Source organism: Telmatherina bonti (genome assembly GCF_933228915.1).
Source record: "Telmatherina bonti genome assembly, chromosome: 2".
In the NCBI taxonomy this organism is placed as follows: Eukaryota; Metazoa; Chordata; class Actinopteri; order Atheriniformes; family Telmatherinidae; genus Telmatherina; species Telmatherina bonti.
In genome coordinates this window covers 32,787,880-32,807,148 of record NC_136620.1, presented here as the reverse complement: position 1 = coordinate 32,807,148, position 19,269 = coordinate 32,787,880, and the positions used below count along the sequence as shown (strand labels likewise).

Here is a 19,269-nt window from a genome sequence, read left to right as displayed (position 1 = left end):
GTCCATTTAAACTGGTTTTGTCCTACAAAACAAACTCAGGATTATCTTTTTAAATCCTTGCTCTTTGTTCAAACTTATTTTACCAACATTGCATTCCCCCCCTAATTTTCAGAGATTTAAAACATCATAGAAACATTATAGATTTTAAAAAAAAATGTGAGCTTCTTACTATCATAAACACACACCTGCATGTCTGATGGTTCCTGCCGTCACCTCTCACTTTTGTCCTTCCATCAACTTGACTGGTAATATCACATAGTAGTTTAGTGTTGGTGGTAAGGTGAAACTAGGTAAACACACAGGTGCTGAAGCAACATGCAGGCTGTAGAAACGCACTGGATAGGATTAATTCAGTCATTTCCTGCAAACTTGAAAAGGAATTGGAAAAAAAATCAGGACATTTAGTAAAGGTTTGTCTGTTTTCCACTGAAACAAGGTGGCTACAGTCCAGAGAGTCAGTTCAGTGATTGTAAAAGACAGATCTATGCAGTCTTTACGTTGGTCAACATGACAGAAAACAGCAGAAACCTGAAAGGGATACTTCTTCTCATCCACATCCAGGTAAGTTATTTTTTCTTTATTGTTTAACATTCCAACATATTTATACTTCTTTAGTTGTTGTTTTTCAATGGTTTAACACCTCTTTATTTCCCTACCCACTATTTTATTTTTTAAATAAAACTTATTTTAACCTTAAAGAGCCTAATGTGACATATTTGATACATAAAGTTTAGGACACATTTTGCATCAAATGTTAAAACTTTGCTAAAATACCATTGAACACAACTGGATACTTGTCTTCTACCCCCTAACAGAAAACAGAAGATTGCACTATAATAGTTTTGACATATCACATAGTAATAGATGGTAAATATCCCACAAGAAACTTTATTTTTGTTGTTACATTTGGTTAAAGGGCCAAATGAAGACATGATATTCAAGAAATTGGACTTTTTTCCCATGTTTTTCATGTGTCAGACCTCAAAGCCTTATTGACTTATGACTAATATTTCTCTATTTTTACATTTTTTGATCATACTGTCTGACTGAGCACAATCATTGTAGATGAAGTATAGTACTCTTTGCTGATCTGAAATGTAAATGCTCAAACATAACTGTTTAACAAGTGAAGAGGGAGTATCATCTTTCTCTGAGGAATATAAAAGAGTGAAGTATTATTACGCGTGCATTTGTATAAAGAATCATGAAGCAGCTGAATTACTAAAAACATGTTGCAGAGCTCAGTCTAATTGTTTTGCATTACAGCAACAAAAGTGGCATAAAATCTTCCAATATAGATTATTGACTGATCCTCTTCCACAGAAAAACTATCATTTTTGGATGTTTTTACAAACAACATACCAAGTTGCCAACTAGAGCAAATTTAATTTAGTCCTGTGAACTACATTACCCAAACACATAAAGGTAGCGATTGTCTTCCCCATTCACAGCTGATTATTTTAGAATTTTTTATTTCCTTTCCATGACATCATTTTATTTATAGATATATTATTGTAGTTAAATGAATGTAAATAGGTATGTATATGCATAGTGGTATACATATATATATATATGTGTGTGTATATGTGTATATACACTTGTTTAAGTATTTTTTATTTCCTTATGCATACGATGAGGTATACCTGTACATGGACATGTGATATTAATGCATGCGTATGTTTATAAATACAGAAACAGACATTCAATTTATATGTACGAATGTTGATTTATGTGTGTAAAGAAAAAAAATACAAATGACACACCCCATGTGTTGAAATGTTTGCTCTGAATAATATCTGAACTATACTGGTTCCTCAGAGTTTTGTGTCTTTATCTGCTGCCGGCGTGCAACTGAGGAGCTTTGGCAACAGAAAAAACTGCACATATCTTGAAATTCCAAAGAACAATCTTGAGGTAAATTTAGAAATAACTTTTGTAGTTTTGTTAAGCATTGCATCAAGCTCATTATTGTGTCTTGATTAAAACAGAACAGTTCTGAAAATGTCCTCCAGCTGATAGCCATCAATAAGCTTCCACTTATGTCTGGGGTGTTGAAACGAATGAAGAGGGAGTGGGTCATTCCCCCCATTAGCCTTCCAGAAAATGACACGGGGCCATATCCCAAATATGTGGTGAAGGTAACTTCAGTAATATATAGCAAATCAAATAACTTTGAATGAACTTATATTGACTTGTGCCTCCTCAATTGTCACATAGCTCAAATCCAACAATGACGACAAAGTGGCAGTAACGTACAAGATCAGTGGACCAGGAGCAGACCAGCCCCCTGAGGGGATCTTTATTATTGATGGGCGATCTGGTGTGGTGTATTTGAAAGAGTCACTGGACAGAGAGAAAAGAGCCAAATACATTGTGAGCTGAGTCAATGCATAATTTTGCTGTGTATGAACGATTACTGGTTTAACGTTGCATGTTTTTAGTAATGTTGAATGTGTTGTGTGCGTCACAGCTGTTGGCCTATGCTCTGAGCGAGGGAGTCAAGATAGAGGACCCCATGGAGCTCATAATCAACATCATTGACCAGAATGACAATTTCCCAGAATTCACTAAGAATCTTTTCACTGGAAGAGTGAATGAAAGCGCAGATGTTGGTGAGGTCACAATCTGGTGGACTTCCTAAAATGTAAAATTAAGTCGGATTAGTCAACTTGCTCTTGTTTACTTCGACAGGTGAGTCTATTATAAAGGTAACAGCAGAGGATAAAGATGATCCAGAAACAAACAATGCCATACTTCGTTATAAGATAAGATCTCAGGTGCCTGAAATGCCCTCGAAGGACATGTTTGCCATAAACACAGTGAGTGGATGGATCAGTCTGAAGGCAGGAGAACTGGATAGAGAGGTAATGTGATTCTGTTCATGAATGATCATCTTCCCAAAAATGTCCTTCTCCACATCTCCATGGTAACCAATTTCTTTTGTTAGTCTTCCCCTGTGTACAAATTGGTCATAGAGGCTGCAGATATGGAGGGGAAAGGGCTAACCGCCACCTGCACAGTTATCATCATCATTAATGATAGCAATGATAATGCTCCACAGTTCACAGTGACGTCTGTGAGTTGTACAAATTCTTCCAAATGTCTTGAATGTTTCAAGTTTAAGATGTGAATTTCAGTCTGTTTAATCTGTTTCATGTTTTTCTCCAGATGTCCACAACGACCTCTGAAAATGTGGTCGGAGTGGAGGTAGCAAGTCTACAAGTCACTGACATGGATCAGCTCGGATCTCCAAATAGCAACACCAAATTCTCAATAATCAAAGGCAATGAAGGTGGAGTTTTCAACATCACCACAGGGCCAAATAAAATGGAGGGAATTATTAGAACCACTAAGGTTTGGATTTACCTCTTCATCTTATGAACATGTCTTTGAAAGTTGTTTTACTCTTTGTGTGTACTAGATCATTATTTCTTTTCCTTTTTTTATTCCCAAGGGGCTGGATTTTGAGAGCATTTCTGTCTTTATTTTACTTGTGGTGGCAACAAACGAGGCACCTTTCTTTGGACCCGTATCCATTTCAACAGCCACAGTCACTGTAGCAGTATTAGACATGAACGAGCCGCCTGTTTTCAGTTCAGCTGAAGAACTTGTGAGCATCTCTGAGGATGTGAAAATAGGCACTACTGTAGCCACACTCACAGCAAAGGATCCAGACTCAGCAAGGAAACAGAGAATTAGGTAATAAACCCTGTTAACAAATGTTAGTACTGCTTGTGTAAAGCTCATTTCATAATGCAAATTACTTGTCCCAGTTAATCACATTCATTTTTCATTAATAAAAAGCAAAACAAAAACTTGTATAATTAAAAAATTAAATTAAATTAAATTAAATTAAATTAAATGAATGATGGACTGGACTGGCGAGCTGTCCAGGGTGTACCCTGCCTTTCGCCCAAAGACAGCTGGGATAGGCTCCAGCTTCCCCGTGACCCTGAATTGGATTAAGCGGTTAGGAAAAATGAATGAATGAATTAAGTAAAATTAAATTTAATTGTGAAACTTTTATAATGTTTATGTGAACTTCTAATATATTTTATTAATTCAGTCATTCATTCATTCATTCATTTTCTAAACTGCGTAATCCAATTCAGGGTCGCGGGGAAGCTGGAGCCTATCCCAGCTTGCTTTGGGTGAAAGGCAGGGTACACCCCGGACAGCTCGCCAGTCCATCGCAGGGCTAATATATTTTATGTGACCCAAATATACACTTGTACACTTTGGACTATATTTGAACCCACTCTCCCAAATTTTCACAGAATTAGATTGAAATTTGTACAGAACATACACATACACTGAGGACAATTTAAAACTAAACATTTATTGGCGAAATGTTTTATGTTGACTGAATCAATAATGTTTTATTTAAATCAAGATTTTTTAAAAGTGATTCCCTGTTTCATAGTTTCAGGAGGGATTTGACTTGTATGTGGTATGTTGATGTAATTTACCAGTAAAGTATTCATATAGGTTTGTTTGCATGTGCACACAGGTACTGATGGAGATCTAACCTGGTTTTTTCTTTTGATTCCAGTTATGAAGTATACAAGGATCCTGGCAGGTGGCTTAAAATTGATAATAACACAGGATCAGTTACAGTTAGAAACATCATGGACAGAGATTCACAGTACGTTAAAGACAGCAAATACACAGCTGTGTAATTCTGGCTTATGATGACGGTAAATTTATACTTTTACTACTCTTATAATGTTCGTTCTCTTCAGCAGGTTTTATATGAGACTGAACTAAACTCAGTTAATCTCTTTCTCTCATTCCAGATGCAATTCCAGCTACAGGCACTGGTACTCTGGTTGTAAGTTTATTAGATGTAAATGATAATCTTCCTGTGATTGTCCAGAGAAAGGTCAGCCTGTGCAACAAGGACCCTTTGCCTGCCTTCCTGGATGTAGTGGATCGGGATGGACCTGGCCATGCTGGTCCTTTTACTGTGGAGCTTGCAAAGGGACACAAAATTAACTGGATTATTAGCATCAATTCTTCAAGTAAGATAGTTTAGTACTTTCACAAAAAAAAAATTTTTTTTTAGAAAGTGTTCCGATGTGCAGTGTGTACTCAGAGCTGTCATTTTAAAATGAATTTAAAACTTTATTCAACACACACAAATACAACAAAATTATGCTCTGGGTCAACACTGACCAGTTTTACTGATTGTATTTAGAGGTAATCAAGAATTTCATGCCAGTAAAGCACACAGGAGATGCTGAAATCATGCGAGAGCATCTTATATGTTGCATAAAATTATAAATTGTTGGTATTGTTGGTGTTTAGCAACATTTATGTGCATAAAATGTTCCTGAATCTAATATTTTAGCTGCCTACCATTGCATGTGATTCTCCTCATCACAATGCTCCATGTATTTTCAATCTATTTTTTCAGACAGAGATAGCAGAAAGGACCACATAATGCTTTCATATCCAGTCCTTGAAACTCACCAGTTAATACGCTCATTGTAAAATCTTCCAAAACAAAGTCTTTCTTTGTTTCCCTTCTGTTCATGCAATCTAGCTTCTAAATTTCTAAATGTTTAAAATCAAATTAAGATGATCAACCATCATCTGTCTGCTGAATATAGTCTCAAACAAATAAACAAAGTATATATTTAACTTTTTCCTTTAGTTTTTTATTGTTATTGTTATTTTTTTCATTGTTATTTATAAATACTAGTGCTTCAACATAATGATATTTACATTACCTCAGTGAAATATTTTAATTAAATGCTGTAAATACATGCATTCAGCTTTACACGGCTTATAAACATACTTCATGAGTCTTCTTCTGTTTCTTTTCCAGCGGACGTGGTGTCACTGGCCCCCAAAAGACACTTGTCACTTGGAGACTATATTGTGTTGATGCACATTTTTGATGTTGGCAAGCTGTCCCAAGACAGCTCAGTACATGTTGAGGTGTGCCAATGTGAAGGAAGAGTTGGCACCTGCTCCATCTCAACACCTGACAGATATGTAGACACGCCTTCGCTTACAATTCCAGCTCTTGGAGCAGTTTTTGTATTTTTATGTATGTAACCAGTTTGTGGTAATTTTGAGTTCATTTGTTTTTGTTTTATTTATTTATTATTCATTTTATTTGACCATAGTGATCCTTCTGCTCCTTCTGTTGTTGCCGAGGCGGAACAGGGCAAAGAAGGATGCCACTCTTCTTCCAGATTTACCCAGAGACAGCATTGTCCACTACAATGAGGAGGGCGGAGGTGAAGAGGACGGGGTAGGTGCTGTAGAAGAGGATTGTAGCTCTGATTAGTTGTCAAGAAACATTTGTAGCAATATCATGTGAGTTTGTATTAGATAACTTAGTGGGCTTTTGTTCTTAAAGGCAGAGTATGTAAGATTTCAAGGCGATTCTTTCCACCACTAGGTGGCAAACACCAGGTCGTGAGCAAAACCACAAAACTGCTACATCCACAAACGACCACAGGTTGGCAGTAATGAGCAAAACTCTTCCCTCACCTCTCCTCCTTGCCAGCTCCAATGAGGGCAGGAATCGCTTGCGAGCTGTAGCTCAGAGCCGCTCTGCAATAAATGGGCTTATACTCACCCTACTGGTGGAAAAAATGTACTTTTTTTTTTTTACTGGTCAGAAAACATTCAAGAAGGGTCTTTGTCATTAATTAAACTTGTAATTTAATAACGCATCAAATATGAACAGACTGGAACCTACATGTTTAAAAAAACTAATTATGATTGTAGTTATTTTTTTAGTTAACTTATTTTGAAAATATTGAAAATCTTACATACTCCACCTTTAAAGTAAATAAGTAAGTAAGTAAAAAATGAAGCGAAGCAAAATATAAAATGACAGGAATGGTTTTTTTTTGTTCCTTTATAGAACTATGACTTGAGTGAGCTCCACAGGGGGTGTTATAATCAGTCTGAAGTATTCAGCACTGTTGTGCTTCCTACAGTCCAGAGAAGTCCAGGGTATCACTTTCCAACCCAGGTCAATGAGGAGATTGGAAAATTCATTGAAGATGTGAGAGATGCTTATATATACTCGTGACAGATTACTGTAGATCTGTTTTCGTTCAAATATTTTTGCTATATTAGTGTGTAAAACAGCAATATTTGTTGAATGTTTCCTGCCCAGAACTTGCAAGCTGCAGACAGGGACCTCACCGCTCCTCCTTTTGACTCTCTCCTGGTGTTTGACTATGAGGGTGGAGGCTCAGAGGTGAATTCGCTCAGCTCCATAAACTCCACAGACTCAGATAAGGATCAGAACTTTCAGAGCTTGAGTCAGTGGGGACCAGAGTTCAGCAGACTGGCATATCTATACAAAGGCAGCAGTGAGGATGAGGATGATGACAGTAAAACACTGCCAGGAAAAACAGAATGGGTTTGACATGACCCCGTGTATTTATGGATTTCCCTAAATTGGCAAGCATCTGCCCAAGATCCCCAGACTGCTTTGTGACCAGCTTCTCTAGTCCTTTGTGTGTTTTCCTCTTTTTTTTAATCTGTGTACAAATAACTACAAATAACTACAAAATATACATATTTTTTAATATGTACTATAATATGTACTATATTCATACAGGAATGTTTGAAACAATATACTACAATGTAAATATTGTTACATGTTTGTACAGCTCTAAATGCTTCTTTCTATGATGATGTTTTCAAAATTCAAATGAATTTTTTTTGTGCACTTATATGTGTTCAGGAAACACTTTGCAGATGCTGGAGCTAATACTACAGAAGTGAAGTTACAATTTACTTAAGCACACATGAATTAAATTACCTCAAATGACCTTTAATTATTTGAATAATTTGATGAACAATTTTTCCTGTGGAGGTACATAAGACTCAGTCATAATGTGGGTCCTACTCGTCCTAGGACACTGCTGCTGCAAACATGATGTCCTAAATGAGTATTGCTGCCACCTTGATATGAATATTTGAAATCAGTAACATGAAATAAAAAATGTTGGGGTGCTAACCCACTCACACTTGTAAATTCTAATGTTTATTCAGGTTTTTTGTGTATGTGTGTGTGTGTGTGTGTGTGTGTGTGTGTGTGTGTGTGTGTGTGTGTGTGTATTAGGATAATTGTTGCTATTATTAATTGATCACTTCTCACATGTAAGTTGCTTCGATTAAAGCATCTGCCAAATGACTGTAAAATAGAATAGATTAATGATTGTCAACATCATGAAGTCATCCCCTGTGCCCCGATTCACTATGTAAGCTGATGAGGTTAGAGTATCAATAAACACTTTAAAACTGTTTTGAATGTGAATGTTGTTGTGAATATATATAATTCTTTGGTCAAATATCTTTTCAACTCAGCCTTAAATTAAATCAAATAGTAGAAGTCAAACGTTATATTGGAGAACATCTAAGAGTGTTTTGAACGTTTCCAATGCAACTTATATTTATTTGCATCAATAAACTATTTTCTCTAACTATCCAAGTAACATTTCATTGCATCCTGGTTAAATCAATGTATGAAGTAGGATCAAATTGAACTTGTCACCAAAATAAAAGGAGTTCTTTGCTACTTCAGTAACTCCTCCTTACAGGGTGGCAAGCGTTAACTTGTGACTAACAATCTCCTGGAATTTTATTCTCAAGAGTGAACTTTAACCATTCATTATCATCCAGCCCAACTGAACTTTGACCTTGCGAACCTATCGTGCTTTTCTACACTGAGGAGTCACAGCAGCCAAGTGAAAACATGTTGAATGTTTATTTCTTATTTCGCCTACTTGAGGTTTGATATGAAGGCTTGTGGAATAATTAGTTAAAGATTAAGTCAAGGTAAGCATTTATACTGTGAAATGAATTGTTAAATCTAAATGTGAATGTACATGATTTAACTGAAAGGGAAACACTTGATTTGGGCTCCATTAACAAAATCATGCTGTCTTTCAAAATATTGACTTTTTTCTTTCACAACAGATGACACAGAACATGTTTCAGGAGGGGTTGTACCACGTGTTTTTCAAGGAGACACCCACAACCCTCTCCCAGACCCAAGTTTGCAATGACAGGGAGCTAAACAATGCCAGGATTCATCGCTGGTTTGGGACTGTTGTTAATACAAGACTTTTAGTGACTGGGGTAAGACGCAGCTTTTTTTTATCTCACCCAAACCAGATGCAGGTTTTAATCCTTGTTTGTTTCTGTTTCCCTTCAGGTGGTTCAAATCCTTAGTGCCTTTGCCAGCATACTCACAACAGTCAGTCATGCATGCGTGAGGTATGACTGCTCTGTGTCCATGATAACTCCAGTTTGGTCAAACTTATTTGTGAGTCAACGTCTGCTCAAGCTGATTAATATTTACAGAGTGAAAGTGAAATGCAGCATCCTAACTGTTTGTACTGTCACAGTATGTGGCTGCTGGGTGTCTGGCAATGGAGGTGCAAAGGAAAGCTAGCAAGTCAAAGGTAAACCGCTTTATAATATAGCGAAGGAAATGTTTGCTGATATTAAAACAAGCCTAACATTATGGTTTTGTTAACAACAACCAGATCATCACCTTGATGGGTCTGAACCTCTTCAGTCTGCTGTTTGGATTTTCTGCTCTGCTTGCAAACAGTCTTGTGTCTGCAAAGCCTGCAGATCTAAGCACATATCACCAGGTAATTCTGCACCCAATCCATTTTTTTTTTTTTTTTTTTTTTTTAATTTTTTTTATTTGTTCAAGTTATGCATCACAATGGCAAAATAAAACAAACAAAGAGAAAAACCCACTTACCTTCCATTCCTTTCTCTGCTTCACGCCTTCCTATGAACAGAGAGCTGGTTCAAATGTTGCGAAGGTGAGCTCCATACTATTTGCTGTCCAGTGCCTTCTGGGGTCAGTCTACATACTTTTCATGTCCTGGAGAGGCCTGCACCGCTACAGTTCACCCCATATTCAGGCCTACAGCCGCATCTCAGAGGTATAAATACTGCTTTGACTACATGAGCCAGAAAGAGAATGAGACATTAAGCAGGCTAACATTTTTCAGTACTTTACAAATGCTCAATATATTAAAAAAAATGTATCCAGAAAGTCCAAACACAACAACGATTTGTGCACCAGACCTTTTTTTTTGGCCTCTTTCGCTTAATAATTACATCATTATTCCCAGATTAACAGTGCTCCTTTCTATGAAGCAAAAACTTGCTTGACCTTCAGCAGAAACACTGATATGCTGCTCACACTCAGAAGCAGCAAATCCTTTTTTTTTTTTTAACCTGTATCATATTTTGCTGCTAATACGTATGATAGATTTTTCATGTGTTTTCGTGGAAATGTTCAATTCTGTAAAAGTTCCAAATACTTTATCATCCACTACCTGCATGTAAGATACTGTGCTTTGACTTGGCCTGGTTATTTTGATCTTAAATTACTGGTTTTCAGTTTTAAATTCTGTTAAATTGGTCCGCATGATGATGGTAAATGCACATGTGAACTCTTTGGGGTAGCACTTGGTGTGTGTAAGACCACCCTTGAAATATTCAATATTTATTCCTAATAATCATGAATTATTGAACATAAATGTGCATAATGGTTTCCTTGACAGGACCCTGATGACATAAACGGGCCTCTACTGGAACAAGAGGACATGAATCTGTGAGGCACGATGACCTGAACAGCCTTCAGATTTATCCTGTGTACACATGTTAACTGAGTTACTGTTGTTGACACTGTGAGGACTGTGTGAGCAATTCTGATATAACGATGATAATAATACCACGTCATCAGGCAGGAGGCTCAGCAGTGTCACCCTTCCTCTGGGGTATTTTGTAAGATGTAATTCTATAAACAGATGACGTGAAAAAAATGACAAAGTTAATTAAAAAATGTATCCTGCTAATTATTTTATGGTTATTAGGTTTGAAAATGTTTGTTTTTATATGCCTGTAATGAACTGGCAACCTTTCCAGGGTGCACCTTGCTTCTTGCCCAGTTATTGCTGGGATGGCTCCTGCTTCCTGCAACTCATAATTGGAACAAGCAGTTAAGAATATAGATGGCTGGATGTTTTTATTTTCCTTATTTACTCAGAAGTTGCGTTGTGATGGACACTAGAGGGCAGCATTGTCAGAGGTAGTTTGTGTGGTAGTCCACTGAGGCACTGATCAATTCCCACATTGTACAAATAAAGGTGTTTCTTTTAGTTTTCAAACTTCACCTTGGAGATTTGAAACCACACAATGGTGAGAGATGACAATGTATGATCAGCTGGATTTGCAAAATCCATGTTTCTATTCACATCTCTTTGCCAATATGAGTGTAAATAAAAATCCAGGAATCTCGAACAGGTCACTTCTGTGACAACATATTTTAATTGATTTAAATTGTGAATGATTTAATTTAAAACTCAATTCGTTTCCCAACTTTGCAAATATGTAAAATGTACAAACACTGTTCTGTACAGACTGCCTATATCTCATGACATTCGAAGGCTACTGGTACAATGCACATATGACATGTGGTGGGAGACGTCAGTACAAAGCAAGATTCTATACCATGTTTTTAGCAAAAACTCTCACACACACATGCACCAACGTTCATAAACAGACTTGTATCAGTGAAAAAAAAACCCAGTGCAGCTACTTTCTCACGGCATGTCTGACTAACAGCTTCCAGCTGTTGCCTAGTTGGGAGAGCTACTATGGGAACACACCAAGTACAAAGACTAACATGGGATTCATTTGTAAATGGACACAGAACTACAGAACAATCCAAAGAATAATGATGAGGCTCAGTGTCCTCACAGAAAGTGACTGGATTCCTTTAAAGAAACCACATAAAAACCACTACTGTTTGTATGTGTTTATAGCTAATGTATTAGTCCTCACAGCTATAGGGTACAAGTTGTCGACACCATATTGTCAAATGTCTGCATGTCCACCTAATATGAAAACATTTAAGTGTTTAATGTTGCAGTTTGCTGAGTCACATTTTTATGTTTAATGTGTACCTTCCTTTGACTCTGTAGGAAATCCTCTCTGGGGGAAGTGACTGAAGGCTGGATGTGATTACAAGAGTGTGAGTGTGTCAGAGACGTGGAAGTGGAGACTACGTGTTGGGATTACCTTTGATATGTCTGTACTATGACCTTTTAGCTGAATGGCCTGGGGCTATTGTTCTTAAGATGCGCAGGAAGTGAGTGAGTGGGGGAAAAAAACACAGACACAGGCATCATCTTGAGAACATTCATCAATAATTTATTTTCTTACTCTCAATAACCACCACAACTTCTCACCTTGAAAATTCATCATCAATTTCCAACAACACAGTTTTGCAAAAGTTACTATACAAATTCTTAATAGAAAAAAAAGAATAAATTAACTGTGGAATTCACTTTTTTTTTTTCAAATCAATTCCACATTTTTTCTACAACACCTTTAATGCATTGTTACAGGTGAACAGAACTGATAAAAGTTGGGTTACATGCTCTATTGTCTGGTCGAGGAAGTGTTCTACTATTAAACTGTCTGTTAAAATAAGCTTCATTTTGCACATCTGGTTTTGAATCTATTGGTAAGAATGGTGAATGGTCTAAATCCTATGTGATAAAGCAGTTACTGGTCATTTTGTAGCACCTGAAAGGGTTGTTATGATGTCACAACTTAAAATAAAAACTGGTTTATATAAAATGGAACATTTTAAAACAATGTGAATGTTAAAAACCCCACAAAAGATGACAGTGCCCCTCTGTACGTACAGGAAAAGACTGATAAAATAGTAACCTCCCTTCTCGTAGAGTATTACAAAAGAACAACTCATACATCTGTACGAAGTAAGAAAGTTTGCTGCATGGAACAACGGAGGTATGGGAGATCACATTTCTTCACAACAGGCTCAGAGTTCAGAGACAAGATCAACATGGTAGTTTTTGGGAGTGGAACGACACAATGGAGCAAAAAAAGCTCTTTTTTTTTTTTTTTAGCAAGAACCAGCCTGTAGGGGCATTTGTCAGTGGATCTGCAGGGCATGTGTAGGATTGTGTCTTCGGTGTGTAAATTGCGGGCAAAGATTTTCATGAAGAACATCAAACTTGAATATCTACAGTGCAGTGAATTTGTATTAGATGGTAACCAGCAACTGCTGGTTTCAATTTTGCATAAAGGCTTATTAAATCTGACCGAGCATGGATGAATAACTCTTGGAGAACCAACCATGCAAGGACAGACTGGGCTGCACCTTAAAAACACCTAATGGTGCAGGTGCATAAAGTAAACACACCCCTATGAACGCCATGGGGGGATCCATACCATTACTCCCATGCTTAACAGCATGGCAAATATTTAATCCAGTTTGTTCGGTATTATAAGTTTAAAAATAATCCACTTTTATTTGTTAGTGTGATATACAACTGGTCATAATATTGGAAAGATTAACCCAAAATTAATTACAATTTTGTGCAATGACAACAAAAAAAAAATGGTGAGTGATATTTTGCAGTTTAGGGACAACTTAGGGAAAACTGGTTTCAAAGGCAGCTAAAACAAACAGCTCCTTCATAGAAAATTATATGTGCTTTTCTAACCCGGTTCCTAATATCTAATTAGTTGACTTGTATGTGTTTGAAAATAATTCTCTGTTTTGAGTTTGGAGAGTTTATTAATTCTACTCAGTTCTAGTTATAGCTTCTCTTTTGCTTTGATAGCAGGGTGTTCATTGTCAACCCAGAATCCACTCATGCTTAAGCCCTGATAAATTCAATGACTACATGTCCAGCCCTCATAGACAGTTCTCATGTTGTGCTTTCAGGCATGTGACTTAATGAACTGATGTGACATGTTTTCTGAGTGTTTTACAGAATGGCTTCAGACAATGGGGATTAGAAAGAATATATCTGCCTGAATCCATTTCAGTGCTAAAATTACAGTACAAATGTAAAGCACCAACATGTTTGGAACTAATAAAGTTCAGTTGAAATGCTCTGGACATCCTGATGAAACAGGTGGAAAGATGAGAAAACACTAATGGGACTGAGAGACACAGCCAGGTGAGAGCCAGTTTGGAGCCAAGACTGGGGAAAGTACAGCCTCATTCTCCACTGTACAGTCTTACCATCAAACTATAAGATACGCAAGGTATGCTTTCTTATCAGAAATAAAAATGAACAATAAAAATTTTCTATGCCAAATTTGCAGTGACCTTCACCGTGACCCCAGACGATCTGGCTCATGTACCCATCACCGTGTACCCCACCAAACTGGACAGAGATATCATAAAGACCAAACAACAGAAAGAGTCCTTTGATGAAATCCCAGATTAATGCCAAACCCAAACTCACACCTCCAGATTCAGCCTATGATGCACTAATAACCCTCCACTGCAAGGGCAGGCAACGTGGAAAAATACCCGCCTCGCTTCACTCTGCTGATTAAAACCAGTCCATAGACTCATACAGTGTTTGTTATTGCTATAGTCCTTATCTGCATCTCAGATAGTGCTTCAGAAAGCACGACGGCATTGTCATCGTCAATTTATACGCATACCGTTGAGAAATGGTCAGTTTTTTGCCCAGGTATGATGATGTGACCAGTTAAGGGTGGGGAATTAACCCAACTCTGTAATATTCTTTTCTTGTAAATACACATGGGGAAAAAAGGAAAAACACAAAAGTGTATGGGAATAATGGTAATCCAACACATTGGGCATAATAATGGGTTCACATTGGTGGCTCAAATCTAGCATGTGTCCTCTGACTGGATGGCAGTGCACAGGGAGTGATTCGAAACGTGATATGAAACACATCCTGGACTGTGAGTAGCCTGTCTGATATTCTTCTGTGCTCTGTCTTTGCTTGCCCCATTGCTTGCGTCTTCCAGAGGGTGATAATTGAAAGGGCTCTGCGGTGCTGTAGGGAAACAGTTCAACAGCTGTGGTGGCACTTCTCAGTCTGTCTTGTCATATAAGCCCTTATCAGAGCCCAGCGAGTGCGTCCCTGTGCAGCTGAGCTGTGATAGACGGGGTGAAACAAACAGGTGGTGCGATTTAGGAATGAAGGAGGCTCGTGTCTGGTCCAGTCGGGGCAGGAGTTTCTGTAGGGCTTTCAGGATGAGGTTGTCAGTTGTTGATGGGTAGTAGTGAGGGAAAGTGACAAGGCAGTAGGAGAGGGCAATGGAACGTTTCTAGGCCTAAAAGGAAGGTCTCAGACCAGTGTTCCAGGTTTGGCCTTGTCTTGTCCGTACCACTGCGCATCTGCCAGCTCTGAACGCAGCGGGCTGCTGAGAAAACAGCTGTCTGTGAAAGACCTGTTGATAAAATAGATGAGGATCATTGACTGCAGCACAGTAATTTATTTTAAAAACATTTTAAATATTAAAAAAGTCCAGTTACTATGAGCGTTATTGTTTTATTGGTCTGTTGTAAAGTAATTCATTAGTAAAACCAGCGAGGCGTTAACCACAGCGAAGCATCGTAGTCACAACACAGCCGAGCACATGCAAAGATCAGCCAAAGACACACGTACCTCCACCATCAAAGAGCAAGAAATTAGAAGTGAACCTTCCCCAATGTCAGCCCCCCCATGGCCGATGATACGCATTAATTTAATTTACCAATTAACAACTGTCTATCAAAGTCATACTATTTGCAGTGTTATATAGATTTATGCACACTAGTCTGACTCTAAGTTAATTTTGCCCTCATGTCATTTAAGCATAGATATGTCATATGATGCCTGATTTCTGGTGATTTTCCCTGAAAATCTGCTTATGCTGCTGTGTTTTCCATTGTTCATTGAGACCAATGGGAGGCCGAGACCATAGATAGTACCTCTATGCGTCAGAGCTGGGCTGAGGGGGAGACTGACAGACGTCCTCAGTAGGAGAGCTGTCTGCTGTGCCTCTAAACCAGGAGAGAGGACACACACATAAGGAAAGGAGGGTTAGTAAAGACAGAAAGACAGCCAGAAGAGAAATGACAAATGTTAAGTGATGAGACAATGTTCAGAAGGAAATGTCAGTCAGAGTGAAAGATGACAGAAAATGGGGGTAAAAGAGACAGAAATATGATGAGAAAAACATAAAGGAGACAAAAAGGAAACAGGATTTATGTCGAGCGTGGAAATGATTGAAAAACAACCCCACATGTTAGCACACAGCGAGTTTTTGAAACTGATACAGAGGAAGAAGCTAAGTAGCAAAGTCAAAGCAGTGTGGAACAGTTCTTAGTCCTGATGTGGGTGATTCTTACCCGCTTTTCCAGTTGAGGATGTGCTGTGGGCTACAGGGTGGTGTGGGGGTGGCTGCGTGCTCGCTGGAGGGCGTCATACTCCTCTGGCTATGAGGGGATGCGGCTGAAGGAAGAACTGAGAGTTAACCAAGCAGCATTGTAGGGGACAGAGGGGTGAAGGGAAAAGGAATTCCAACTATGCTTCACATGCAGGAGTGGGGAATGCGGCCCCACAACAACAAAACCCTCTGACCTCAAGCACGTGTTCGTGACAAAGTTCACCAGGCCTTTTTCAGGCCTCGTTGGCACAGTAGGCAGCGCGTCAGTCTCATAATCTGAAGGTCGTGAGTTCGAGCCTCACACGGGGCAAAAGCTTTTACAACTTTTGACTGTTCTCATACGCAAACGTTTTGCTTTGCTGTCTGAAATATTTGATTTGTGATCCAGAAACTCGTAATCTGCATGTAATCTTGTTCTACAGTGCTTTTATGATGTTACGTTGAATGACAATAAACTAATCTGAATCTGAACTCTCATCCCTTACTTAAAAACATAATTATAAAACACAAAAACATAACAGCAAAATGATTAGACTGACAAACCCCTGAGAAATTACATGCAGCTACCTCACAAAGCAATAATTATATCCCATCAGAGAAAACAGGGAGAATGTGAGGTTTACATGATGCAGCTTTGAATGTGAATATTGTTATATTTACACATCACGTTATGAAGAAGATCCAGATGACTATGACACTGTCTTTTGTATGCGTGGATCCTGCATGCAGATGTTGATGAAGCAGTTTTTGTGTTTTCATAAACACACAATGCTAAACTAACCTTTTAAAGCATCTCTTCCAATTTGTATTTCACAGACTGTGCAACTCAAATACTAAACATGTCCCACTGCAAAAAAATAAAAACAGAATCCTCTTTTTCTTTTTTTTTTTTAACAAGGTCTAACATTATTTAAACCCTCATTATAGATTTTATGACTAGTAAAATTGGCTGCTTACAACCTAACGAAATGAAAACAGAAGAATGCTTTTGAGTTTTACAGCTTTACTCTAATAATTGGGCAATGAAAGAGAGGCAGGTTCAGTAGGAATACATATTCCAGCAAAACCAGCTCACGAATCTGCAGGTTTTGCCTACAGCCATCACAAACTCTCTCAAACGTCTCTGGAATTTTAACTTGAAGCTTGGAAAATGCATCCACTCCAAAAATGTGGTTTATAATATGCGGAAAAGTGAGGGGAGGTACGGCCTTAAAGAATATAAACCTGTTCTTAATCTGTTCACATAGAAAAGTACAGTGTATACACACGACAACACATTAGATGTGATGGTCCCAGTAAGAGGAAAAGCCTGTTGTTTTATCTAAGTAGGAAAACCCAAAATATATATTTGTTTTAATTTATGTATGACCAAAACATAATTACACTGAGAAAAAAAAAAAACGTTTTTCAAAATACTGCAGCAAACAAAAATCCTCCAAAACTAAAGCTAATTCTGGTCTTAGACACATATTTATCATTACTCTTATGAATCAAAAGCGTGGCTGATTTATTTGAAAGTACCCGCTAACTAATCTAACATAATATTACTGAAAGCTGTGTGCAGTGCTCTAACATCTTAACAAAAACTAAATCTCACTCAAATCTCTACGGCACAGTTTTTGCTGTTTTGCTGGTGCAGTGGGCTCTATTTAAACCTTGTAATCTAAAGGCTGTATATTCAAACCACACAGGATTTGTGCTTTATTTGACCTTACAAAATGTAGACATCAGAGAAGTTCATTATTACCAGCTTTCTCCCCAGTGAACAGCATTTTCCCTGTACAACTTAATATTAAACCCTTTCTGAGCCCTTTGTGTAATCTGCATAATTTAACATGGTCCTGCATACATTTATAGGTCAACCTCATGATCCAAGAATCTGAGTTAGAGCCTCCCACACTGACCAATCTGCTTCATAAAGATCATCGCTGAAATGTATTAGCTCTGAGTTAGAATCTCAATGCAGTCCTTGTAGGTGCAGTAGGCTGGGTCTAATGATTAGAAGATTATGAACGTTTATGAAAGTTTGAGGCACACGAGCTTTAGCTGCATCTACTCTTCATAGTTTCTTTAAAAAAACAAACATAATTGTTGAGTGAAATGAACAGTGTTTTAGGTGATCTATAAAACAAACACTGATGAGGTCACAATACTTGTATGAGACCTAGTTTGAATAGATGACGTAAAGGAGGCTTACCTGGCGAGCCCTTGGCCAGAGTCCCCACTCTACTCCCTCGACCATGTCCGAGAGTGCCTTGCTGTGAGCCGGTGTCAGAAGATGTTGACCCTGAATTTGAGTGACTCCTTTCCTTCAGGCTCCCCGAAGACCTCTGGTACCAACACCGCAACTCCTCAGAAACAGCTGCCCTTCCCCCTCCTCCACCGCCCTCTCTCCCCAGTGATGGAGTCCGTACGATCTGAGAACGTGACGGCGTGAGTCGGCCGCTCCCCTCACCTCCCTCGTCTCCCCCCCAGGCCTCCTTGTACAGTCCACCGGCCGTGTAGGAGCTGGAGGTTTTAAACTGAGCCTTCACGCTGTAGTGGCCTTCCTGGTCGCTCTCCAGGCTGCGAACCACCACGGGGTTCGGGCTTCCTTCCACGTATAGTGGGTACTCCTTAATACGGTACTGGGAGGAAGGCTGGCTCTGACTGTGAAGGTAGACCCCGTGGTGTCCCCCTCCCATCCCGCCTCCACCTGAGCCTCCACCAGAACCGTTCTTAGCTGCCAGATTTGGCATTGAGCCAGAGTTAGAAGAACCCAAATGCCCTGCAGACCTGTGGAGAAAACAAATGGCGACATGTAAATTTCTTAGTTTACTACTCTCTCAAGGACGTTTTTTAGATTTCCAAAAAATAAGCTAGTATCCATTCATCAATTCTCCACCGCTTATCCGGGGTCGAGTCATGGGAGCAGCAGCTTAAGCAGGGAAGCCCAGACTTCCCTCTCCCCAGCCACATTTGCCAACTCTGCCGGGGGGATCCCAAGGCGTTCCCAGGCCAGCCGAGAGAGATAATCACTCAAGCGTG

At 38.6% G+C, this 19,269-nt stretch overlaps 3 protein-coding genes across 4 annotated transcripts in view; 2 read left to right on the top strand and 1 right to left on the bottom strand.

Annotated features, from left to right (window-relative positions):
- Positions 1-507: 507 nt before the first annotated feature.
- LOC306769289 (B-cadherin) lies at positions 508-7,396 on the top strand (the record flags this gene model as incomplete). Its single annotated transcript, XM_079257855.1, has 13 exons — positions 508-561; positions 1,989-2,138; positions 2,218-2,373; positions 2,471-2,612; positions 2,692-2,864; positions 2,948-3,076; positions 3,169-3,354; positions 3,455-3,638; positions 4,797-5,021; positions 5,831-5,945; positions 6,166-6,262; positions 6,884-7,027; positions 7,142-7,396. 13 exons carry the CDS (start codon positions 508-510, stop codon positions 7,394-7,396), a joined length of 2,010 nt encoding a protein of 669 aa, XP_079113981.1.
- A 1,571-nt stretch (positions 7,397-8,967) lies between these two features.
- tmem253 (transmembrane protein 253) lies at positions 8,968-14,279 on the top strand (the record flags this gene model as incomplete). The annotated part of the gene is made up of 7 exons (XM_079257844.1): positions 8,968-9,117; positions 9,194-9,304; positions 9,387-9,443; positions 9,528-9,638; positions 9,795-9,941; positions 12,759-12,825; positions 14,155-14,279. 7 exons carry the CDS (start codon positions 8,968-8,970, stop codon positions 14,277-14,279), a joined length of 768 nt encoding a protein of 255 aa, XP_079113970.1.
- frmd4a (FERM domain containing 4A) overlaps positions 12,296-19,269 on the bottom strand; it is a 34,698-nt gene continuing 27,724 nt past the window's right edge. For both annotated transcript variants that reach the window (XM_079255259.1, XM_079255260.1), the window contains 3 exons: positions 18,440-19,017; positions 16,205-16,307; positions 12,296-15,261 (listed from right to left, as the gene is read on the bottom strand). In XM_079255259.1, coding sequence (XP_079111385.1) covers positions 15,159-15,261; positions 16,205-16,307; positions 18,440-19,017 — 784 coding nt within the window. In that variant the 3' untranslated portion in view covers positions 12,296-15,158. The remainder of the gene's footprint in view (positions 15,262-16,204; positions 16,308-18,439; positions 19,018-19,269) is intronic.